Here is a 27,629-nt window from a genome sequence, read left to right as displayed (position 1 = left end):
CAATATTGTAAGGATAACAAATGTGTTAAATCGATGTTGTTTAAGGTCATTAAAAGGTGAGAAACAAAAGAATTTAACAAATTTAGAAGTGATAAAACCGAAAGTTAAATATTTAACCTTCGGAAATATCCATCTAAACCGAAAGTTCTATATAAAACTTTCGGGTTTTATACTTCTCAAGACCGAAAGTTATATATACAACTTTCGTTTTTTATGTGTATTTGCGAAGGTTAATTATATAACTTTCGGTTTTTACATTTTCAATTTTTTAAATTGGAGTATTTTTTCTTTCCAATATAGACTCCTAACTAATATAATCAAGTGTGAGTTATATTTTAAAAATTAATATTGTGTTTTATGTTGAAATGTTTATGATTGTGTTTTATTATTATAGAGAAGTGTATTTGAATGTTTATGTATGATTATGTAAAGAATATGTGTAATGTTTGATCATATGGATTGTGCAATATTGTAAGGATAACAAATGTGTTTAATCAATGTTGTTAAAGGTCATTAGTAGGTTAGAAACAAAAGAATTTAACAAATTTGGAAGTGATAATCCCGAAAGTTATATATTTAACCTTCGGAAATACCCCTCTAAACTGAAAGTTGTATATAAATCTCTTGGTTTTTAATAAGGGTGAAAACCGAGAGTTGTATATAAAACTCTCGGGTTTTAATAAGGGTCAAAACCGAGGGTTGTATATACAACTCTCGGGTTTTAATAAGGGTAAAACCGAGAATTTTATATACAACTCTCGGAAATTACATCATAAAATTAAAAACGGGCGCCTCTTTCTCTTCTTTTTCCCGATTTCATTTCTCTCTTCTCCTCTCATCTCCGCCGCACTCATCTCTCTCCCCGACGAACAAGCCGCCGCGCGTACTCCCTGCCGAAGACCTTGCGCCGCCGCCCTGCCGAAGACCTTGCGCCGCCGCCCTGCCGAAGACCACCGAACCTTTTGAAGAATCGCCCTCTGCCGCCGCAGAAACTTGAAGAATCTCTGCCGCCGCCGCCCTACAAGGTTAGTTTATTATTTATTTTGCAATTAGGTTAGATTATTGTTAGATTGTTGCAATTAGGTTAGATTAATTTTAGATTCTTGTTAGATTTTTCAGATTAGGTTAGATTATTGTTAGATTTTTGAAATTAGGTTAGATTATTGTTAGATTTTTGCAATTAGGTTAGATTATTGTTAGATTATGTATATATTATTGTTAAATTAGGTTATAAGTTTAAGATTAGGTTATTGTTAGTATGATTTGGGTTTAATTTTGATTTAGGTTTGATTGTTGGTATGATTTGGGTTTAATTTTGATTTAGGTTTGATTGTGGTTGGTATGATTTGGGTTTAATTTTGATTTAGGTTTGATTGTGGTTGGTATGATTTGGGTTTAATTTTGATTTAGGTTTGATTGTGGTTGGTATGATTTGAGTTTGATTTTGATTTAGGTTTGATTGTGGTTGGTATGATTTGGGTTTAATTTTGATTTAGGTTTGATTGTGGTTGCTATGATTTGGGTTTAATTTTGATTTAGGTTTGATTGTGGTTGGTATGATTTGGGTTTAATTTTGATTTAGGTTTGATTGTGGTTGGTATGATTTGGGTTTGATTTTGATTTAGGTTTGATTGTCGCTGGTATGATTTGGGTTTAATTTTGATTTAGGTTTGATTGTCGTTGGTATGATTTGGGTTTAATTTTGATTTAGGTTTGATTGTGGTTGGTATGATTTGGGTTTAATTTTGATTTAGGTTTGATCGTGGTTGGTATGATTTGGGTTTGATTTTGATTTAGGTTGTGATTGGTTTGATTTGTGTTAGATGTTGTTTCATTTAGGTTTTGGTTTGATTTTGTTTTGATTGTGATTGGTTTGATTTGTGTTATATGTTGTTTCATTTAGGTTTTGGTTTAGGGTTTAGGGTTGATTGTGATTTGGGTGTAATTTATTGTTTTTAGGTTTGGATTACGAATTTCAGCCGCCCCCTGCCCGCCCGTCAATCTACATTCGCTGCTCTTCTTCGTTGCTCTTTTTGTGCAAGGTTAGTTCTTCATGTTAGATTTAAGTTTGATTTATGTTTGATTAGATTTATGTTAGATTAGGTATCATGTCTGATTTATGTTCGATTATGTTTGATTATGTTAGCTTTTCATGTTAGATTTAAGTGATATTTTTGTTTGATTTGATTTATGTTAGATTAGGTATTAAGTTTGTTAGATTATGTTGGATTAGATTGGGTTTCAATTAGATTTGATTGTAGGTTAGAATTGTTAAATGCAATGAATTATGTATGAATAAAATTATGTTGGATTATAATTGATTGCTTCGAAAGGTGTATGAATGATATAATTCTAGATTATATGTATGTTGAATTTTGGTTGGATAATGAGACATCAGATAGAAATTATGTTAGCATTATGTAAGCCTAATTAATTTAGACAAATTTAAGTAAATAATAATGCGGGTTGTTTTCCATTTTATTAGAAATATGGAAGTACCCGATAAAAGTTGGATGACCTTACGTCGAGATCATCCAGATTACGAGGAAGGCGTTGACAAATTCCTCGAGTATGCTGTTAGGAGTACATCCCGACAAACCGTGAAATGTCCCTGCGTGAAATGCTTGAACACGCCGTTTATGGAAATAGACGAAGTGAAGACTCACCTCATTGTTTATGGAATAAATGTGCATTATCAGTATTGGTATTTTCATGGAGAAAAAAGACGTACTACTCAAGTGGTGAATGACGATGTCGATGAAGATGCCGATGACTTCGATGATGATGATGATGACGATGATCAGTCGGAGGATGCCGTGCCGGAATTCAACGATGCGAGACCGGAGATGAATAATACAGTTAATGAAGAGGTCAACGAAGAACGTTATATGCACGAATTTATAAACGATATGTTCCCCAACGTTAATGACGTCCCAGATAACGATGAACCAGTCGAAGATGCGCATAGATTTTATAAATTGCTTGATGATTGCAAACGGCCATTGTATGAAGGTGCTCGAATAACGAAATCATCGGCACTACTAAAACTACTTCACATAAAAAATGTATGTCAATGGACGAATTCTTCGTTCGATATGTTGCTGCGTCTGCTTAAAGACTACATATTACCGATTGACGCTCAATTGCCAAGCTCATACTACGAAAGTAAAAAATTCATTACTGATATCGGGCTAAAATATGACAAGATAGACGCATGTAAGAACAACTGTATGCTATTTTGGAAGGACGACATAAATGAAGATTCTTGCAGAGTTTGCGGTCTTTCAAGATGGAAAGTCGACCAAACAAGTGGGACAGTTCGGGAGAAGCAAAACAGGAAATTCATTCCAAAAAAGGTGTTGAGATATTTCCCTTTAATACCAAGACTGCAAAGACTATACATGTCCTCAAAAACGGCTCCAATGATGAGATGGCATAAAGAAGGAAGAGTTGATAGTGATACGTTGAGACATCCCGCTAATTCCTTAACTTGGAAGACGTTTGATGAAAATTATACAGATTTTGCTTCAGAATCTCGAAATGTAAGACTCGTTTATCAAGCGATGGGTTTCAGCCATTTGCAAATGGGACAAAATCATACAGTGTTTGGCCGGTTATTCTCGTTCCTTATAATGTGTCACCCACGACTTGTATGGATTCTAGCAATTTCATCTTATCTATGTTAATTCTGGGTCCAAAGAGTCCGGGAGATGCAATTGACATATTTCTCCAGCCATTGATCGAAGAGTTGCATGAACTGTGGCAAACAGGTGTGAAAACGTTTGATGCACACACCTCGCAATACTTTAACATGCGAGCGGCGTTGTTGTGGACCATTAACGACTTTCCCGCATACGCGAATTTATCAGGCTGGAGTACGAAAGGTAAATTTGCTTGTCCTTGTTGTAATAACGACACGGTATCCCTTCGATTGGTTCATGGTTTCAAACAATGTTACTTGGGTCACAGACGTTTCCTACCACCGAAGCACAAATACAGAAGGGATAAAGAGTCGTTTGATGGTCGAACTGATTATAGAGATCCCCCTAGATTGTTAACGGGGCAAGAAAGTTATGAGCAAGCACGAGACCTAGAAGACATTATTCTTAGTGCGGATATGAGCAAGAGAACCAAGATATATCATGAAACGCGGGGAGACAATTGGAACAAACTTAGCATTTTCTTCCGTCTACCTTATTGGAAATCGCTATTATTGAGACATAATTTGGATGTGATGCATATTGAAAAAAATATCTGTGATAGCGTGTTGGGAACAATAATGAATGTGAAAGAGAAGACTAAGGATGGTCCTAAAGCCCGTAAAGACTTAGAACTCTTAGGCATAAAATCATGGTTACATCCTATAAATGATGAAGGAGTTGTTCATTATCCAGAAGCGCCTTTCACTTTGACATCCGAAAATAAAATACGTCTTTGTAACTTCTTGAAAGATCTCAAGTTGCCTGATGGTTTTTGCTCAAATATCGAGGGTTGTGTAAATTTGGAAGAGAAAAAGCTTTCGGGATTAAAGAGTCATGATTGTCACATTTTGTTGGAATATCTAATTCCTTTAGCAACTCGTGCATTGCTTCCAGAGTATGTGTATGATGCGTTAGTAAATTTGTCTCGTTTCTTTCGGTTGTTGTGCTTCAAAGAGTTGATTCAAGAGGACTTGGAACAATTGTACATGGATATTACATTGACACTTTGCAAATTTGAAATGATTTTTCCGCCGTCAATCTTCGACATCATGATGCATCTCCCGGTTCACTTGTCATTTGAGGCTTTGCTTGGAGGACCTGTTCAGTATCGATGGATGTATCCGTTTGAACATTACATGGATACAATGAAAAGATATTTGCGGAATAATAACCACCCCGAAGCCTCTATAAGTGAGAGATATCTTGTTAACGAAAGTATTAGTTTATGTGCCAGGTATATGGAGGAACAAGATCAAGAAAATGCACAACCTGAAATCTCGGGCATTTCAATATTTGCATAATAGGAAGACCTATCTAACGGAAAAGTATACAACTTGGATTATATCGATCGAGTGACAGCTCATTCTTACATTTTGAAAAATTGTCCCGAAGTAGAACCTTTTTACATGTAAGATTCAATGTTGCTGTTATTAATTAGCATTAAAGAGTGTTACTAATTAGCATTCGATCTATTTGCAGAGATTATAACAACGAGTCCAGTGGAGAAAGGTTTGCCGCATATTTCAAGCATCGAGTGAGTAAATTACAAACCATATATCCTAACTCTTCTTATTCATATTAACAACTACATTTCGGATACATATATAGGTCGCCCATTTAGCAGAAATTAACGACATATCAAGAGACCTCAAGATCTTAGGAGAAGGTCCAAGTATGTACTCGTCTATGTATGTTTGGTGTAAAGTAAACGGATTCAAATTCTGTACAGAAAAACACGACGAAGGTTTGACAACTCAAAATAGTGGGGTGGTTGTTGAGGGGTACAACGGATCTGAAACTATGTCATACTACGGAGTTTTGACGGATATAATCGAAGTACAATACTATTCTCACAAACGAGCTGTTTTATTCAAGTGTAAGTGGTTTGATACACACTCGGGGGAACTAGGAGTGAAAGTGGATAAATATGGCTTCGTAAGTGTAAATGTAAACCGAATTTTGAAAACCCAAAGTCAAGACCCGTATATATTGGCGAGTCAAGCAAAATAAGTATTCTACGCCCCTGATATGTCAGCCCGACCCGGTTGGAAGATTGTGACAAAAATAAAACCGCGGTTTACAAACATATAGTTCAAATTAATTAATTAGGTAGATTTAATTATGTTTTTAACTTTATATTCATTTTTATTACTACTTTATTTCAATTATTCACTCAATTTTATTAATGGTGTGAATTAAGAATGTCTGAAGGTCCTAAAACAACTTGGAAGAGTATGAGGAAGACACCCAAGAAATTGGATAAAAGCTACCAAAACCTACTTGCCCAATCCGAGTCGTTAATGCTTCGAGGATCGTCTTCTAGAGACCAACCACCGATTGCTGTGGCCCCGATAGCTACTACGCCTCCCCAAACAGACGAGGCGGAAGACGATGATGAGTTCCAAGAGTTTATAGAGAGCACATTCGCTGATGTGATGCCTAGCGATGATTTTGAAGACGATGGTCTTGAGGAGCCTATCGAGGAGCAGGATGACGAGGAGGAGCACGGGACCACTCCCGACCCATCATCGACAGGTATTTCGTTTACAAATTAGTTAGTGTTTCAATTGATTGACATATTTAATTATGATTTTGATAATTTTGAAGAATCTTCTGCCCGCAAGAGACGGGGGAAGAACAAGAATATTGCGCTGTCTAAGAGGGTAGCGGGGACGAGGATCCCTCTAACATTTAGAGAGAAGGATGGGAGGCCAGGCGGTACAGATGTGGGAAGAACACGGTGGTCTAGACATGTGGGGTCGATTATCCGGGACCCCGCAGCCGTCTCACACCGTCTTCTCAAGTGGAAGGCTTTAAGTGCAGACCAATTGGATTCACTGTGGACTGCAATCAAGGTTAATAATTATTACTTGATTATACATTACGTCATTAAATAATTATTTTTAACATTTGGATGTTATTTTTTTCAGGATCCGTTCGAAGCGACTAATGGTGACATTGAGTCTTTTCGAAAGACGGGGTTGGGACACGCCAATCAGATATGGGATAGATGGCGGTCGGATTTGAACAAGAATTATATCCGCGTCCACAAAGGAGACGAGGCGGCGGTACTGGCTAATCCTCCACCGGACTACGATCGACATGATTGGGAGTTTGTGTGTCGCAACCATTTCTTCACAGAAACGTTTAAGGTACGGTTTCATAATTCAAATAAAAGTTGATATTAATTAATCTAACTTCATTTGTTATTTCAAATACAGAGACACAGTTCTACAAATATTAAGAACCGGAAGAATCTGAAATTCCCGCATCGAACGGGAAGTAGACCGTTTGCACAAATTGAAGACGAGTTGGTAAGTATATTATTTGTAATAACTTAATATAAAGATTGTTATTAATTATATAAATCATTTATTTCAACAGGCGATTGAAATGGGACGGCCACCGTCTGTAATTGAAGTATTCAAGAGGACCCGTACACCAAAACCGACACAAGAAAACCCAACACCCATCCCGGATGAACACGTGCAAGAGAAAATTGTAAGTGAATTGAATATGCCTAGTTTTTTATTATAGAAATGATATTTTATTTGAATTGTGCAGGCGGAGATGGAAGAGGCTGTTAGTAACGAACCGGGAATATCGGATTTTGAATTGACGGAGAGGGTGTTCGGACAACAAAAACACGGGGTAGTGTTCGGAATGGGATCAGGCGTCCGGCCCACACACTTTCGTGAGGATCGTCGTAGTGGAAACAGTTCACAGCGAAACAATGAGCGATTGTTAGAAGAGAATCAAATAATGAAGCTCAAGCTGGAGGAACTGGAGAAGAGAGATGAAGAAAGAAGGCACAAAATGGAAGAATTGCAATCGGAAAAGCAAGAAATTGTGGAAAGAATGGAGAGGGAGAAGTTAGAGATTACCGCAAAAATGGAGAGGGAGAAGTCAGAGATGAACGCAAGAATGGAGAGAATCGAATTATATATGAGGCAACAACCACCTCCTCCCCCCACAAGCTAAGGTTGTTTCGATTCAAAACATGTTTTTATTATAGGTTGAATTTATAACAGATTGTTCGGAATATTAGTTTGGTTTCGGATTTTGTAATGTTCATGATCAATTAATGTGATCGTTTAATGTATGCTGCATTTCTTTTATCATTAACATATTGGTTTGGCTGAACAGGTTTTGGTTGCGAGCAAAATAATCCGCACATTTTTAAAAATTTAGGGGAAAAAACCGAAAGTAATATTGAAATATCTCGGTTTTTCTCTTTTTGGAAAAAACGAGAGATATTAGAAAACTCTCGGTTTTCCCACAAAGAGATAACCCGAGAGTTATATGACAAACCCTCGGTTTTTACCCAAAAGAGGAAAACCGAGAGTTATTACAAAACTTTCGGTTTTCTTCTTCGAGTAAAAACCGAGAGTTTTCATATAACTTTTGGTTTTCTTGAAAAGGAGAAAACCGAGAGTTATTGGAAAACTCTCGGTTTTTACCCGAAGAGGAAAACCGAAAGTTTTGTAAATAACTTTCAGTTTTTACCCGAAGAGGTTAACCGAAAGTTTTGTAAATAACTTTCGGTTTTCCCACATAAATAAAAACCGAAAGTTCTTTGCAAAACCCTCGGTTTTCCACACAGAGAAAAACCGAAAGTTATTTGTAAAAAGAGGAAAACCGAAAGGTCTTTGTAAAACCCTCGGTTTTTCCACAAAAGAAGAAAACCGAAAGGTCTTTGTAAAACCCTCGGTTTTTCCACAAAGAGAAAAACCGAAAGGTCTTTGTAAAACCCTCGGTTTTCCACAAAAAGAAAAACCCGAAAGTTTTCATATAACTCTCGGTTTTTCTCTTTATGGAAGTCCCGAAAGAGTCAATACCGAGGGATGGCGAGAGTAACTAAAACCTTCGGTAAGGTGTCTTCACCGAAAGTTATAGGGTCAAAACCGAGAGTTTTAACTCTCGGTTTTGACCCCTTTTTCACCAGTGTTTGGTTATGTTTGTAACTAACAAGGTTATGTTTGTAACTAACAAGGTTATGTTTTTGTTAATATTCAAAAATCAAACAATGAAATCGTCGTGGTCAATGTATACAATAACAACTCATCCAATAAATTTAGATGGTAACGTATATCTAGTATTTCAAGTTGATAATAATAAAATATTCTGAGTTTATGTGAAATTATACTTAAACTAATAGTTATTAGCTATAGTTATTATGAGATTTGTAACGGATAGCTACTAGCTAGTTATTGTGGAACTATACTTAAATTGTCATGTGAATTCTTTTAAAACTACTTTTTTAAGGACTTGGAATTGTATCATTGCACATGGAATTGTATCATAGCACGATTTAACCAAAGTAACCCTGAGGATGACAATCTACAAACTACAACATATATATGTTGTTTCCAGGTCAAAGAGTCATAAACACAACTTCTCATATTGTAGCTTATCTTCTTTCTCTTATATAGTACTTTTGTGTGAGATTTTTTTTACATATGATTCTCAAAATACGTTGTTTTATTTTAAGGTATATCCCCCAATAAAGGCAGCTTAGCATAAGGAACTTTGTTTTTCTTTTTGTTTTTTCGTTCAAGACCTATACTTCAATATATTTCATTTTCCCTCCGTGCATTATTGATTATATATATATATTTTTTTAATTCGATTCCATCTAAAAGTACTTTAAGTTTAAACGGGATCATAATTGTGGGGTGTAATTCTAGTTCTCCTTCATTCAAAATATATCTTTTTGATTCATTTTACCGGTTATAACAGATTTATGTACCAAGTATCATCAAACATTGTCACATAATAACACCATTATGTGCTAGGAATATATTCTCTAGCATTTCACGCCCACAACCTCAATTTCGAGTAAAGTTTACAGATAAAACTGCAGAGGGAATGCTCCTCTCTAGAAATATATGAGCCATTGGTTCACTTTGAGAACAAATCTTACCAAAGCTACCTAAATTTCCCTGACGATTTACTTTCCAACAATCATTCATTATCTCAAGAGATGAATTTGGAGCATTGGTTCTTTTTAGCTTGTGAAACTATTTTGAAGATATACTTGAATTGTTCTTCTGAATCACGAATAACATCTAATAATAAGAAGACACCACCACTTGTTCAATGGATTCTCCCACTAAGTTATGTGAAAAGGGAAGAGCTAGCTGCCAAACATAGAATTTAAGTCTTAATGCAAATTTAATATTTTTTTGTCCTTAAAATAACAATTTTCTTTTAAAAATTTTAAAATATAAAATGAGATATAAATGATTGATATATTATAATACAAAATAAGAGATTAAAAAGGAAATAAAAAATTATATATATTGTATAATATATATTTAATATTAAAGGAAGAAAAAAATAAAAAATAAGATTAATAATATAATACTATTAAATATTAAAAAATGAGGCCCTATAAAAGTGGGCGCCCTATACAACTATATAGGTTGCCTTACCTAAGTTCGGCCTTGCTGCCAAGACTCCATGGATTGTTTCAACTCTTCAAGCACTTCGCAATTTGGAACGTGTTTTGTTTAGGAGGCATGCTACACAAATATTTCAGTTTCTAATTGATCTTATTCGGAACGAGCATAGCCCTGGAGTAGTTCAAGGAGCTTTAAGAATAGTGTTTCAGTCATGTATATGACCATGACCCATTTTAATGAGAAAATGATTATAAAACTATACTATAACTTATATATATTCTTTCTTACTTAACTAGCTCAATAGTATGTATTCCTAAACCCTAAACCCTAATTTGTTAATTTGTTTGGATTCTTTTATTCTTTTAATTTTGTGAATGTAACACCACTTATTTTATAACAAAAATAATGCACAACACTAACTTTAATATAACGTTTACACGAAGGTGTTTTACATTAATGTGTGAATCGTTTTACATGATAATGTCAAATAATTTACATGAAAATTTGTTGTATATTTCAGTCGGGACTTCAACTATTTATTTATTTTAAAATTTTCAAATTAATTTCATGTTCCAAAACCTAAAAAATATATTAATTATAAAGACAATCATTTCAAATATCATTTATAACTAACACCTAATAGTCTATTTAAAAGCAAAAAGACAGTGTTTTTAAAAAAATTAACGATTTATATGAAGTGTGAATCATTTACATGAGATCGGTATTCACTTGAGAGCTTAAGTGTACATTATCCATATCCATGTGAAGCGCACATTACACGAGAGCTTTGTACAAGTATTCACTTGAGAGCTTAAGTGTACATCATCCATATCCATGTGAAGCGCACATTACACGAGAGCTTTGTACAATAATTATCGTGTGAGATCGATGTTCACTTGAAAGCGTACACGTTTCACATGATAGTGTGTACAACAGCCATGTGAAGCGCTTTCTCTTTACATGAGAGATGTTGTACATCATCCATGTGAAGCACTTTTCAACGAGAATTGTTCTCATAAAAATTAGAGATGTGGAGGATCGAACCTCGTGCTCTGCCATTTGAGCTACGTACACTTTTTGTTACACTATTATATTGATAAGAATATATGAGAATAATAAATATGAAACAAAAACTTTTACTTAAGCAATGATGGGATTTATATGAATAATATAAAGTATGTGTTGTTTTGTTCATCGATATCTTAAACTTATCAAAACAATAATTTTATCAGTGTAAATAACATCTATCAATATCAATAGAATAACAAGAACACTTATTTTATTAAACAATTTTCCCACAAGTGTCAAATTCACATCACTCATCGTGGTCATAACCCTTCTTTCAATTGATAATGATGAATTTCAACAAATAAGTAAAAATGAACTCAATATATAAGAGATAGTGAGGGTAATGTACGACATACAAAACATGTTTTTTAACACCCATCCATCCCTATAACACCCAACCGACAATAAGTTTATCTATTTCTTAAGTTTGAAGTGCAAGATAGCAGTAAGCACAGGACCAAAATAATGGAGTCAATAATCCACTTGTTTATGATCATCCTATGTGACATGTTTGTTAATTTTTCGTGCTCCTACTTATGTTGTCAACGTCATGAACTTGCAACCAACTAACATTTGACCACATTTAAACAAAATATAAATAGTAAATATTAAGAAAAATTCCTAAACTATAGGTGGATTAAAATGGGATCACATTTAGAAACAAAGTATATATGAACTTACTCGCTTCGATTAAAAATTGTATTGACAGTTTCCCTAACAGATTCGGATACATTCAAGATTCAAAAACAGAAGTGTTTTCAAGAACTGTCTATTATATCTAGTTAAAATAATTAAAGGTAATGCATATATTAATCCTTCCGCTATGAAACTAATAAAGTGTGAAATACAATATCACATAACCAAAGTTTAAACAACTTCTGTAGTATAAATTTAAGCATAATTTTATAATATTTCACATCAACTTGAAATACATAGTTTCACAATAACTAGTTAATAACTAGTATAGTTATCAGTTTAAGCATAATTTCAAAAGACTTCAAATAACAATCTAAGAATACTTTCATAATAACTAGCTCATAACTATTCGTTACTCCTCACAATAATTATAGCTAATAACTATCCGCTTAAGCATAGTTTCACATAATCTCATAATATTTTATCATTATCAACTTAAAATACTAGAAACACAGTATTAATGAAATACATTTCCTCCCAAATTTATCGGATGAACTGCTGTTGATACATTGACCGCGACGATTTTGTTGTTTATTTCCTAAATATTAACAAATTTATAGAACCTTTGTTAGTTACCAACATAATCAAAATAGGCTTCCGTATGAAGCGCGTTTCACATAAGAGCTATTGTAAATGTGAAGCTATACATGTGAAGTTATATTTACTTTATATATTTGAAATGCTTCACATGAGAGGGTACATCATCTCTCATGTGAAACGCTTTATATGAGAGCTTCAAATGAGAGTTGATGTACACTCTTAATGTGAAGCGCGTTTCATATTAGAGTTGTGTTACATGTGAAGCTCTCATGTGAACATTAGAGCTGTTTTATATGTGAAGTGCGTTTCACATTAGAGCTGATGTACACACTCATGTGCAACATTCAAATATATAATAAATATAGTTGTATTACATTCACATAAAAATATTGACAAGACAATAATGTTTATTGCATATTCCATCATCTGGAATGACAAACATGTTATTAATGTACCTTAGGGGGTTTGCGTAGAAGGTAAAACACGGATTTACAGCTAATAAGGAAAGCATTTTCATTTTAGCTATAGCTAAATTCTTCACTCCTTTGAGTGTGCTGATCATTTGCTTATCATAACTCAGTTTCATTAAAATAAGGTTTCCGGTTCAGAACAAGTGCCTGAAGTGATATAAGAATTTGGAGAAGGCTAGATCTTTTCTGGATTCCATGTATTAAGCAAGCTTAAACAAACCTTCCCACATGTCTCATAAAGATTTGGATTCAAACGGAGTCCACTTGATATATAATGAACTAACTACAAAAGTTCGATTGCGACAAACTTATTAACATAATAGCAGCTAGCTACTGCTCATAAGTAAGATCTTAAATATAAAAAAAACTTATTAGTGACCGATAAGGATATTCTGGTGAAAGAAAAATGTCGAAAAAGAGGTTGTCATTACATTACATGGGGTTAGAAGAACCAATTATGGCTTCTCATAACAAGTCCATCCTTTTTTCGCGAGTTATATATAGAGCTTATTTAAAAAAATCATGAATTGTAACAGAAGAGATCCAATGTGAAAAAAATTGAGTTACATTTGGGGATTGTGGAAGATGAAAATAGAAAGTTGGAAAATATTTGTGTTACAAAATGTAATTTGTTTGAATATTTTTTTTAGATCCATTAAATTTAAATAATAAATAATTCAACTTTATTTTGATTGGGTGGCAACATGAAATTTGAGTTACATTTGGGTATTGTGGAAGATGAAAAGAGAAAGTAGAAAAATATTTGTGTTACAAACAGTAATTTATTTGAATTTTTTTTGGTTAGATCCATTAAATTTAAATAATAAATAATTCAACTTTATTTTGATTGGTTGGTAACATACCATACAAAGATCCGGACGGTAATAAATGTAGTAATTAAACTTTCAAGGATTTGTGAAATCACAATCACTTCATTTTAAAAGGTATATTAATTTTATTAATGAAAATGCCTTAAAATTAAATCATTACTTAAAATAATTAGATAATTTATACTATGATTCTGAAAATAAACTAATGTTTGATGTTTGGCCTTTATTATTTAAAAATAGTCAAATTACTTAATACAACAAATTATTCTTAATTTAAATAATTTTTTTTTCATAATTTAATTTAAATAATTTTTTTTTTCAAATAACTCAAAGCCTTGTTTGTTTTAAATTATTTAAATAAACAAAAATCAAACATCATTTCATTATTTAATTTATTAAATCACTTAACTCATTAACCATTATAATAAAATATTCTCTATTTAAAATTATTATTTTTATTTTATTTATATATCAATACATTTAAATATTTTTTTCTCTTTAGATTATTTAAATATTCTAATTGAACAATCCCTAACTATCTCTAATTGAACTGCATAATGTAATTGAATATTGTTGTCTTTAAGAGATGAAAGATTTAATTGAAAATTTTATAACACTTTAAATTTTGAAATTAGTAGTTATATATAATGTTTGAGTGGTATTAGATGTGCTTATTAGAGATTAAAAAAAATTTAAAGATATAAAAAAAAAGAAAAGAAAAAAAAAAAAAGAAAAGTAAAAAAAAAGAGAGGATTTGACTTTGTAAGTTTCTAATTGCATTGCTGTACGAGGAAGAAGAAAAGAAAAAAAAAATAAAAGAAAGAAAAGAAAATTCAATCCAATATAATTCAAATTTGACGTCCGCAAGGAGTGCAAGCCTCTTTCCTTCTTGTCTCTCTGTTGTTTCCACTCTCTCTAAACATTAGAATTACAGCAAAGAACAGAACATAGAACTCTCTCTCTCTCCTCTTTTCACTAAAAGTAGACCAGAAACGGGATTGAAGAAGACCCTTTCAAAGCCCTAGGATAAGTGTCACTGTATATTTGTATGTCAGCATACATTTACGTTGTTACTAGCAGTGTCTAAGAGCGAGAGAGCAATTGGGTATTCAAAGAAGAGTTCAATTACCAGTTGTTGCCTTGTTTGATCGAAGCTTGCAGCAGGTTAGTTACTTGTTAAGTTCATACTGGAGTATAAAAGGTGAGACCTTTTTAATTTCTATTAGAATGGTCTTTTTCGACTTTAAATTTGAACTCTAGATTGATAGGATTTCTCCATTTGAAAGATTTGGTGCTCGATCGAGTGGGTTTTTCTATGTGCTTTAAGTTATTTGAACTGTTCTTCGCTCCTTGAATGGCTTCTAGGCTTGCTAAAATACCTTCATTCTGATTAAGTTTTATCGTGTTAGTAAAACAAATTCCAAGTTTTGTAATGCATGAAATTAGATTCCAGTTTCCTATGTTCTTTTAACTTTCTTCCCGTTAATGGTTGGTTAATTTCGGTGTGTTGTTGCAGAATTCATTGGAAGATGTGCTTTGTTCAAAATTTGTAGCAGGAAACATGTCTACTGAAGAATGTTTATCTCCAAAGGCTAAAAAGCTTCTTCATTTTTGAACATATATTCTTGACTGTACATGATTAGAGAATTTTGTTTGTTCTTCTGAGATAATATTTATAATTTACGGCCCAAAAAAGATGGTGCCTTCAGGACCTCCTCCAACTCCTATTGGTGCTGGTCAGACAGTGCAATCAAATTCAGGGTTAATGGGGGGCGCTCAAGGAGGAGGAGTTCAATCTGGATTTCCGCCTCTTGTTTCTCCTCGTTTACAGTTTAGCAACGTTAACATGATGGGAAATCCCAACATGTCTTTGCTTGTCCAACCATCTTTTGGAAATGTTAGTAGCCCTAATACTGGATTATCGGGTCCTGGGAATAGTCAGAGAGGAGTTATGGGAACAGGGTCCGATTCTGACCAACTTTTAGCTACTAGAAATGCAATGGAATTTAACCCTAACCAGTCCTCATTCACAGCAGCCTCTAATATTGCAAACAATCGCCCAGATCAGGGTCAAGGCCAAGGCCAAGGTCAAGGTCAGCTGTTCTCAACATCTTCAGCTAATCAGATATTTCCAAACCAGCAACAGTCTCAGCAACAATCTTTTGCTTCTCAAAATCTTCAACGAATTCAGCAGCCATTACAACAATCTTTTGCTTCTCAAAATCTTCAACGAATTCAGCAGCCATTACAACAATCTTCTGCTTCTCAAAATCTTCAACAAATTCAGCTTCCATTACAACAATCTTCCCCTCCTCAAAACCTTCAACAAACTCAGCAGCCTTTACAACAATCTTCCACTTCACAAAATATCCATCAACAGCAGTACCAATCTATTCGAGGAGGATTAGCAGGAACTGACCAACATTTTCAACCTTCACAGCAGTTGCAACCTTTGAGAAATCTTGGTCCACAACAGATACAGGCCATAAGAAACCTAGCATCCGTGAAGATGGAACCCTCCCAACATCCAGATCAGTCATTATTTTTGCATCCCCAGCAGCAGCAGCAACAACTGCTACACCAGCAGCATCAACAACAACAATTAGTGCACATGTCAAGAAAGTCCCCACAGTCAGCTGCACATTTTAATAATTTGGTCCAGCTACAACAACTTCAACAACAACAACAACAGAAGTCGCAACAACATCATCAACAACAGCAGCCGCAACAACAACATGCTTTAAAAGCTATTCCATCACGACCACCCTCAACACAATCACAATTCCAAACCCAAAGTTTGCCTGTGAGGCCTCCTGGCAAGCCAGTGTATGAAACTGGCATGTGTGCTCGGCGTCTCACACATTATATGTATCAGCAACAACACAGACCTGAGGTAACGAGATCAGTGCAATGAGAAATTCCTTGGGATGTTGTCCTAGTCTCCTACAGGGAATTAAACCCCAGTCTAAGAAAAAAGAAAAAAAAAACTATGATTGCTAATTACTATTTTATGTTTTAATTTTTGACAATCCTTGCAGGACAATAACATTGAGTTCTGGAGGAAATTTGTGGAAGAGTATTTTGCTCCTAATGCCAAGAAGAGATGGTGTGTATCTATGTATGGTAGTGGCCGCCAGACATCTGGAGTTTTTCCTCAGGTTTTATTTGAGCCATCTAGAAAAGTTCATTATATGATTGGAATATATTAATCTAATGCAATCTGATGATTCCTTGATACCTCTTTGAAAGGATATATAAATTTTGTCTGCATCTTAACTTTATTTTTTATTTTCTGATTTTGGTGTTAATTGTCTTGATTACACTGCTGCAGGATGTATGGCATTGTGAAATATGCAACCGCAAACCTGGCCGTGGATTTGGTATGTGATCTTATGGATCTTTAGATCTTCTTAGATTTAGGCAATTTTGTTGCTAAATCAGGATCAAAACTCGTAGAGGTTTGACTGATGTTTTCCTCTGGATTCTGATTAACTTATAGGAATGGTAAAGTTGGTTACAACCCTATTGCATGTTAAAATTAAATGTATGTACCATGAGATGAAAACCTGGATTATATATAATAATTAAGGGCTTGTTTGATGTGAGGTTATTTTGAAATAATATGGATTTTGGAAAACAAATCTTGTCTATTGAAATGTGGGTAATTTGGATAAAATGGCCAAAATATCTTTAATATTTTAACATGTTATAAAAAATAAAATAAGGGTATTTTTGAATTTTAATATTGTGTTTCTCAATATGGAGCACTAATCCAAGTAATTAGTATTAGTTTGACTTTGATTGTATGTATCAGCTTGACAATGACATTGATGCCTGATTAAATTGCATTAAATATATATTTTTTTTAACTTAAATGGTTATCCTTTTGGTTTATTAACTTCACTCTGATTTCATTTATTGTTACAACTGCCTGATCTTTGATTCAGGAGCTTTATCATTACTGTTCCATGAAACTATTTTGTTTCCTGGACGGTGTCCTTAAACCTATTCTCTTATTTATTATTGCTTTCATCAACTGTGTCCAAAAAGTACTAAAAAATACTCAGTTTGTTCATCTGTTACTGCAACCTGAATTATCATTCAATTAAGTCCTCTTTATGTTATCTACTAAAAAATACTCAGGCTGTTCATCTGTTACTGTAGCCTGAATTATCATTCAATTACGTCCTCTTTATGTTATCAGAGGCTACCGTTGAGGTGCTTCCAAGGCTTTTAAAAATCAAATATGAAAGCGGAACACTAGAAGAGCTTCTGTATGTTGACATGCCACGCGAGTATCAAAATGCATCTGGCCATATTGTTTTGCATTATTTCAAGGCCATACAGGAAAGTGTTTTTGACCAACTTCGTGTTGTCCGAGATGGTCAACTTAGAATTGTATTCAACTCTGACCTGAAGGTAATTTATATATAATGCATCTTCTTCTCTTTGCAATTTGTTCTTTTATTCTGTTACATCTTTTTATTTTTAAAGTAAAGTCACACAGCTATGGTGTTATTCAGTTAGACCTTTTGTCTTTTTGCCTTCACCAGATATGCTCTTGGGAGTTTTGTGCTCGGCACCACGAAGAACTCATCCCAAGAAGATTAATGATTCCCCAGGTCATTGAGCTAGTGGCAACTTATAGATTAGTTATCTCATTTACGTTTTTGAATTTTATTCTTTGTCAATATCATGCCTTACATATTTTTATAATGTCTGATAGGTTATAGCTTAACAACCTAATGTTATTTTCACCTCTAAAAAATCTTTTTTGATGTCATGTTCTGCAGCTTTCAGCAAAGATCATTATTTTCTTCTCTAGTTTAGATTGGCATATTATTACACTGAAAAGTACATGCTCTTCTTTTTCTTCCTATGTTCACATGTATCTTTGAAAATGAATGCTAGATGTATTGCTTATTTCACATTTATAGATATATTGAATTTGTTCCATGTCTAATTATATTTCTTTCCCTATAAATATGCTAGTAACTGAACCTAGGTTGAGAAACTCCAAAGTAGAGGTTTTGTATTACACATGGTAATAGCCCCTTCATGGTATAATAATCAAATAGTTTATGCAAAAGTATAATAACATAAGCAAATGCTCTCTAGAGAGGGCCTAGCCTTCTCTTCCCTGAAAACAATAAATTATACGGTAATAATAGGAAATCATACGACTAAGGAAAGAGATAGAATAAGGAAATTGTGGAGGTGAGGTTGTATGAGGAAACCATGGATCTCGAATCCTAAACTTTTTGGGTTACAAAACCAGCAAGCTAGGTCTTGACAATTAAGGAAATGAACATTGGAAACCCCAAATATTCTCTTGTGAGAATATGGGAAACGAGTAAGTATTCTCATACGAGTGCTACTTCAATTATGAAGCTGGTGGAAGAGCCTTTTAGACCTGAAAACATAATCGAACGAGGGGAATTATATGTTATATGCTTACGAAGCAAAGTAGGAAATAAGAAGAAAGATGAGGTGTCCATGGATGTGTTGTGCTCTTGCACCAAGTGTCATAGGCCTCAACTGGGAAGCTGTTAGCAACAGGAAGGACTCTGTTTTTCCTCCACAGCTTTTGTCTTTACTCTAGAATTCGATTAGGGGTAGCAACTAACAACTCTAGCTTGCGCACAAGCAACAAAGGATACGTCAATGAGGATTATCAAGACAAAACAGGCCTTTTTTTTATTTCAAACTCGGAGATTTTAATTCAAACTACAGAAAACGCGAAAACGGTGCATGGAGGAGAAGAGAAAATTGGGTTGCGGAAGATTGAAAAGGTGCATGTGCGACATGTTGACAATATGAGACAAGAAAGTCATTATAATTTTTCGAAAACGGTGAACTATAGATAATTGTGTATGGACTCGTTTTGTTTCGTAGTTTTCTTCCAGCTTACTTCCATCCTTGGGAAGTTTCATGCCTTTTTGAGACTGATCTTTTCTTCCATTTTCTACCCTGGATGAGTTACGTGTCATTGGTGAAATTGCATGTTTCGACATTTCATAATAATACGAGTTTTAACATAAAAGTCAATGTAGTGTAGCTCAGTGGTTGAGTGACTGCTTCCTAAACGGAAGGTTGTCGGTTCAACCCCTACTTGTCTCGTTTCAAAAATAAGGTTTAGCATGAAAAAGGATATCACAAACTTTTGATAAACAAGGAGGACTACAACTCACGACAATAGTTTTTCAAGCCCTCAAACGTATGCTTATCAAAGAAAAAAATGATGTTTTACCAAGAGAAATGACTTGAGTTGTGGATCAACTCTATCATTATTATTAGGCTGACTATGTAGTTATGAATATATCCACTTTATTAACATATACCTTCAAATTCTTGATACACCCTTAGTTTATCTTCCTTTCTTGTTCATTAAGAACTATTTTTTATTTAAAATATATAACTTTTTTAAGATAACTAGATCAGAGGTTCTTTTTGTTTTTTTCCCACTTTTGCAATACATGAATTTTACTTTCTATGATTGAGCACTTTACATTGGAGGTTTTCACTCCACTCATGATAGCCCTGTCTGGAAATACCTGTAGATGGAGTGGAACTGGAGTTGAATGAACAAATGTTATTAAATTTGTTAATATATAAATAACTAAAAAAAATTGCAGAACATTATTTCAATTAAATCAATACCCCAATAAGATATTAAAAAAAATATAATTTTTAAGTAAACTAAAAAAAAAATGTCCAAATCCAGCTCTGGGAGCTGGGGGCTTCCAAACAGGGCCGATAATTGTTCCTAATTGACACTTGTGTCTTTCTGATATGAGATAATTATTATTTTAAATTTCTAATACCGAAGTTGACACTTGGCCAAGGGATCCTAAAGTAGATTATGATAATTATGTATAGGTAAGCTGATAATTATGATTTATTATTTAGAGTTATCTTATTAGATAAGTAGATTAGCATTAGAGTAGATAATTATTAGTATAAACACTTTCCTTTTGTAGATGATATGATAAAATTTATCAATTGATTTCTATGATTTCTCATCCTGAATTTATCGTGGCCTCTCTTGTTCTTTGGAACTCCCATATCAGTTGATAACTATCATTGATATAAGAGCTTTCATCCTCAAGCATATACCGCCACTATCAGCTATCAATTATTTGATTCATCAGTCTATTTGTACTAATTGTCCATCTTTATTTGCCTCTTTGTTGTGTACACATGTACATGGTTTTGCAGGATCATGAGTTCTTTGATGAGACACCTTCATGTTTTAAGGTTTCCACAGCTATTAAACATTCCCAATTCATATTGGTCCTTCCAAACCCTAATAAAGAAGGCATTCCCTTAAAAACACACTTTATCTCCCGTCTTGATATGAACTCTATTGAATCCTCATCAAAAACAAATCTGAAATTGCCTTTATGTTTCTTCCTTCTTCGTTTTGTATATTAAATGATTTATTATTTCAAGTTTATCTTACTAGAAAAGTAGATTAGCATTAGAGTGGATGTTATTACACATAAATACTTTATCGTTCTTTTTTAAATGATATGATCGTATTAATCAGTGGAATTTGTCTTGGCTTCTCCCCTCCTTTGGAATTCCCATATCCATTTGACACTAGGAATTGATAACTATCACGATCATAAGCACTAATAATGTCTTGTTCTTCAGGTTAGTCAACTTGGAGCTGCAGCTCAAAAGTATCAGGCTGCTACTCAAAATGGAACATCTAGTATGTCTGTCCCAGAGCTACAGAACACATGTAATATGTGAGTCTTCCTTCATTTTGTTCCATCTGCATGAAATAGTGTAGGTTTTGTGTGTTAGACCTTTTAAACCAGACCATTGGGCTGGTGGTAATTATACTTTTTTTCTTTTTCTCGATTGTTGGAAGAATGGTTTACAGTACATTCTACGAAGTTCGTTTTTTATATGAAGAGTAAACTCCATATAATTTACAATAAATTGTATTCATCGTGAGAAGGTGATGCAAACTAACCGCCATATGTGAGAAGCTAAAGATGATTGCTTTTTAGATTAGATTTTAAATTTGTGCAGCATGTTTCATTTTGTTTTGTTGTTCTTGTTCGTGTAAACGACTTTTGTTTTCACTTTCTTTTCAAATTTTGTTTGTAAAGTAATGTTTCAGACTTTACTTTTGTAAATTGTCATTAAGACGATTCCCAAAACAAAATTGTATTAATTGTTCTCTACATTTGTTGCCTCAGGTTTGTTACGTCTGCTCGTCAATTAGCAAAGTCATTGGAAGTGCCCCTTGTTAATGATTTAGGATATACAAAAAGATATATTCGGTGTCTCCAGGTAATGTTCCTCCATTCATACGCATTTGCCCCTCTCCTGAAAAAAAGTTAAATATGGCATGTTACATTATTGTTGGGATTTATTTTTGATTAAAAAGTTGTTCCTGACTTAATGCCATCATAATTGTGTTAAATGCTTCTTGCTTACTAGAAACTGCTCTGTCCAATTCATAGCTAGGAAGGCGGTTTAGTTAGGGTTTTGAGAGATATTTTAAGGTAGACCTAGACGTGTAAAAAGTAAAAATTAGAATAGAGAGAAGTAGGGGAGACAATAAATAATATTGATTAAGTGGCTTACCATTTAAAACTGGCTAAGTTGTTGTGCTAGCCTTGTTTAGTTGAAGTTTGTGTAAGCTGATCAGAACAACCTGAGGGATTAATTGCCATTTCATTACAAATTGGTTCATTTAACTAGATTACTAGAGTGAGCTGGTTGAGTTGGGAGCATTGAAGGGCCATGTAAAATCCCAAGAATCCGGATTATTATTATTATTATTTTTGATTAAAAATTGCCCCTCTCCCTAAAAAAAGTTAAATATGGCATGTTACATTATTGTTGGGATTTATTTTTGATTAAAAAGTTGTTCCTGACTTAATGCCATCATAATTGTGTTAAATGCTTCTTGCTTACTAGAAACTGATCTGTCCAATTCATAGCTAGGAAGGCGGTTTAGTTAGGGTTTTGAGAGATATTTTAAGGTAGAACTAGACGTGTAAAAGTAAAAATTATAATAGAGAGAAGTAGGGGAGACAATAGATAATATTGATTAAGTGGCTTACCATTTAAAACTTGCTGAGTTGTTGTGCTAGCCTTGTTTAGTTGAAGTTTGTGTAAGCTGATCAGAACAACCTGAGGGATTAGTTTCCATTTCATTACAAATTGGTTCATTTAACTAGATTACTAGAGTGAGCTGTTTGATTTGGGAGCATTGCAGGGCCATGTAAAATCCCAAGAATCCGGATTATTATTATTATTATTATTTTAAAGGTCACGAAGTCTCGAACATATGATGGTTCCTAAATTTTTGTACTCTACCACTGAGCTAGACGAGCCTTCCAAGAACCCCTATTAATCTACATAACCCACCAAAACTTGTAAAAATAGTTGTAAGGGGACACAAGCAATTATTCTTTGAGACCCACTCTAGATAGCTTACTATGTTGAGTTCTCAGTTGTGATTTTCATTGAAATATTGAATTTAGAGGTATCACTGATGTGGGTTGATTTTCATGGATTAGTCTAGGTTTGGAAAAAGCTGGTGCAGACCCTGTCCACAAAAAAAAGAAAAATACTCTTTCAGACCCATGGTTTATGTTTTGCCATTTCCTTGTAAGATATTACAAACAGAAAGAAAAAAGAACATGATAAGAGAGGGGTTTCAATTAGCAGTTATTGTTTTTTAATAAGAAGTTGATCATTAATAGCCGATGGCACAAAACTTAAGTGTCAAATATTTGATATTGTATCTCTCCACAAGGAATCTTTCTTTTCTCATCTAGTAGTTTCTTCTTCTCACCTGGGGATTTTTCCTTTCTTAGAATGCTCGGAACGTGTTAAGAGTTTGTTATTCACTACTGTAATTTGTAATTCAAGATTATTAAATCTAATTCAAATTCTATCAGAACAATCAAACCATATTAATAGGTGTTGTATGTCTGCTAGAAGCCTTGAACATGGATGCAAGAAAGTGAATAAATGATTTTAATTATTTGACATTTTGTGGCCTTTCTTTACCTGTGGTGTGCCTTGCAGATTGCTGAAGTGGTCAACAGCATGACGGATCTGATCGAATCTAGCGCAGAAAAAGGGACAGGACCCATGGGTAAGTTTTCAATTTTTTTCTGTTTCGCAATTGTTTCCAGAATTCTTGGTTCTTGTACATCATCTTTTCTTTTATGCTGATCTAAGATCTGACAAACTTTAGTTTTCTGCATTGCTTTAGGTTTGTCAAATTATCTGAATTCTAAAGATATGATATAGGATAAGAGAGTAGTAATGTCTAGTTAAAGCAATGTGAAATTCTTAATCAAGTATTTATTGGAGTGAGAATGAAGGATATCTGATTAACTTCAATAAAGATGATTTAAGGATAACTTTGTATAAAAAAAATCCTGTAATTAAATTCTTAATACTATTTTAAAAGATGGCTAGTCAATAGGTAAAATTTAAGGTTATTAATTGTAATAACGAAATATAGTTCTCTCTTTTTGTGATGTTTTATTGCCTTGTTTCTTCTTTCTTTTTGTGTTCTCAGATAGTTTGGCAAGATATTCTGGGAGTGGAAACCCTGCTCAAAAGCAGCAAACTGAGGAACAAGCACAACAGCAACAGATAAATCCATCTGTTCCGAACTCAAACAACAATGAGGAAAGATCGGAGCAGGTGACTACTGCAGCCACAAACTCTGCACCAGTACTTCTCAAACAGACCTCAATGACCAGATCCCAAACTTCCATCACAAATAACGGTCCCTTAGGTGGACTTGGTGTCCAGATTCCATCTCCAAGTTCCTCTGCTCAACCGAACCCATCACCATTTCATTCTCCAACTGTTTCTTCCTCAAATAATAAGAACCCTAATCAAATCTCTCACGGTGGATTAGCCGCGCCGGTTAATGTAACATCTGCAAATGCACGAAATTTTTCCATCCAGCAGGCGTCACTGTCTGGAGATGCTGATCCGAGTTTGGTCCAGAAAATATTCAATGAAATGATGATGCAGAATGGAGGTCCTGGCTTGAGAAATGTCAATGGGATGATGCAGACGAACAATATGACTGGACATAATAATGGTGGAAACCTTTTTGCGGCGAATGGAACCGCCATGAACAGTTCCGGTATGACTGGGGCTCCTTTCGGCAGTTTTGGTAATCATTCGGCCACGATGAATGGAATGCAAGGAGCAATTAATGGTAATGGTAATGGTAATAGAAGTGCCATGACTTTGAATGGTCAGATAGCTAGCCAACAAAATATGAACAATCAACAGCAACAACAGGGTTCTGCTTCTGGAGACCAACAACTGCTTAACAATATTGGAGCACTTAATGGGTTTAATAATAATCTTCAGTTTGATTGGAGGTCATCTCCTTAATCTTGGGTTTGGTTTATTCTTCTTCTTCTTCTAGATCTCCCCCATCCAGCTGTTTGTTCTGAAGAACATATACAAAGAAGAGATTGTTTCAGAGCAAAGGAAATTGAAAATGTACAGCCTTCTATATCTTGATCTCAAATCAGTGAATCACCCCTAAGGCCTTTTTCGGATTCTGTTATTTGAATAATCTTCAATAACCTTATCTTTTCACCCATTCTCTCATAATCAAATTAAAAATACTCAGTTTCTTTTCTAAAAATATATTTTTTCAAATACCCCAATCCGAAAGAGGCCTAAAGTTTAGGGTATTGTTTTTATTTCTTACTGACATAGTTTGATATCGTTTTATGATTTCATACAGATGCTCTATTCGCCTTGAACCCTCTAGGCAAGGGAGAATCCTCTTGCTGTTGTTCCTTCAATATCTCTCATCTCCATGTGAGTGTATATACTTTTTTCTATGGTTGTTTGAGAAGAGGAACAATGTTGGTCAATTTATAAGACTTCTGGAATTGGTGATCCAGTGGTTTGGAATCAGACTTTCTTTCTTTTACAGTAACTTTTTCTTTTCTGTTTTGTTTAGGTTCAATGATAGGTGTAGTAAATTCTTGATCCTAATTTTGAAATTCTATTTGTCTATTTCTTCATAGCTGATTGGATTTTTCAGCAATTGAAGTTATATTTAATACATTGATATTATTATAAGTTTCTTAATTTGTTTATTTATTTTGCACTATCATGATTCAATGTTGCTGCATTGTTTATTTATGGACAGAAGTACACCTTTTTGCTGCATGTTTCAAAGACCTGTTTGAGCTGTCTTTTTTGGTTAACTCATTAAAGTATAATTTTCTCCTTCATTTCAGTAATTGTCTGAAACATTATATATCAAGAGTTAAGCAAACAATGACAGCTATATGAGTAATTTGATCTCTCTTTAAAAATTTAGGAAACAAAAAGAGTTTGTCCCAAGTCAACTATTCAAAATGAACTTTATTTTTGTTATAGTTTTGTACATTAAAGATTTAGGTTGTTTACAACATGATTTAATATATATATATATATATATATATATATATATATATATATATATATATATATATATATATATATATATATATATATATATATATATATATATATATATATATATATATATATATATATATATATATATATATATATAACAAAGTTTCTATAAATTACTCTACAGGCTTACTATACTTAACCAAGTCACTTAGAATAGATAAGTTATATCTCTTTCCTATTATATATGATGTGTGATTGTATACATGGAAATAGGACTTTAACAATTTTTTTATTTATTTAATTATAAAGTGAAAAGTTACTATTAAAGTATTTAATATTTTCTCTCTCTTCAATTATTTAATATTTAAAAAAGTATTTAGTAACTTTTTATATAAACATAATTTTTTATAATTTTAAATATATTATTAAATTATTTTTTTATTATTAATTTTATTATGTCAAATTCTTAATTATTAAACTCAAATCATAAAATATTAATATTTAATATAAATATAATTAAAATTATGAATAATTAAAATTCAACATTGATAAAAAAAAATATATATATATATTTAAATAAGAGATAACATAATATAATAGTACAAGAGAAAGTATATAATATAGTGAATTAGAGTTTGAATAAATAAATATATATTTTATTAATTTAATTTATTTATTTTTCCTATTACTCATTTTAAAAATAAATAAATTATTAATGATAATATATATATATATAAAAGAGAAATAATGAATTTACAACAATTAAAAATTTTATATTCTCTTAAATATATATTTATTAAATATAATATATATTTTAAAATTAATTTATTATTATTCCTATTATTATTTAAAAATTATATAAATAAATAAGTTAATTAACAAAAAAAATATATATATAAAAATATATTTATAAATTAATAAATTATTATTAAAGAAGTAAAAAATAAATTATTAATGTAAAAAAGAGAGTTAAATAAACATGTAAAATTATATTTAGTTAAAAGTCACCCTTCCTCATTGCTCATATAAATATATTAAAGTTATAAAATTATATTTAATTACTAGTCACCTTTCAGGTTAGACGAATAAACATGGGTATATTTTTCATTTTCTTAACTAATTTATTAAATTTATAAAATAAAATAAAATAATAATTTTAATTTTTTTAGTTTTTTTAATTATTCTCCCACATTATAAACTTTTATTACGATTCAAATTAAATTAGACAATTTTGAACATTTATATCTCGAAAAAACTTAATTTAAAACACAATACCTCTAAATTATTATACTATACATAACATTATGCCATTATAAAATTTTTTAAAAATAAATACAAAAATTTATTTTTATTCAAAAAATTTCAAATCTTTTATTAGATTATATATATTTTAGTCACTTAAGACAATTTAAAAAAAATAAAATGCATAAATCTCGAAAACAATACTTAATTAAAAAAACGTCGTGACAAATTAATTAAAAATATAAAAAT

General features: G+C 32.8%; 1 protein-coding gene across 1 annotated transcript; it reads left to right on the top strand.

Moving 5' to 3' along the window:
- Positions 1-14,617: 14,617 nt before the first annotated feature.
- On the top strand, positions 14,618-25,814 carry LOC124929126 (transcriptional corepressor SEUSS-like). The gene is made up of 11 exons (XM_047469403.1): positions 14,618-14,873; positions 15,226-16,602; positions 16,748-16,867; positions 17,041-17,089; positions 17,914-18,128; positions 18,263-18,331; positions 21,366-21,463; positions 21,923-22,016; positions 23,769-23,838; positions 24,271-25,220; positions 25,471-25,814. The coding sequence occupies exons 2-10, from the start codon at positions 15,406-15,408 to the stop codon at positions 25,107-25,109; spliced, it is 2,751 nt and encodes a 916-aa protein (XP_047325359.1). The 5' UTR covers positions 14,618-14,873; positions 15,226-15,405; the 3' UTR covers positions 25,110-25,220; positions 25,471-25,814.
- Positions 25,815-27,629: the final 1,815 nt, after the last annotated feature.

Source organism: Impatiens glandulifera, chromosome 3, assembly GCF_907164915.1.
Source record: "Impatiens glandulifera chromosome 3, dImpGla2.1, whole genome shotgun sequence".
Classification (NCBI taxonomy): domain Eukaryota; kingdom Viridiplantae; phylum Streptophyta; class Magnoliopsida; order Ericales; family Balsaminaceae; genus Impatiens; species Impatiens glandulifera.
This window is presented reverse-complemented; position numbering and strand designations above follow the sequence as displayed.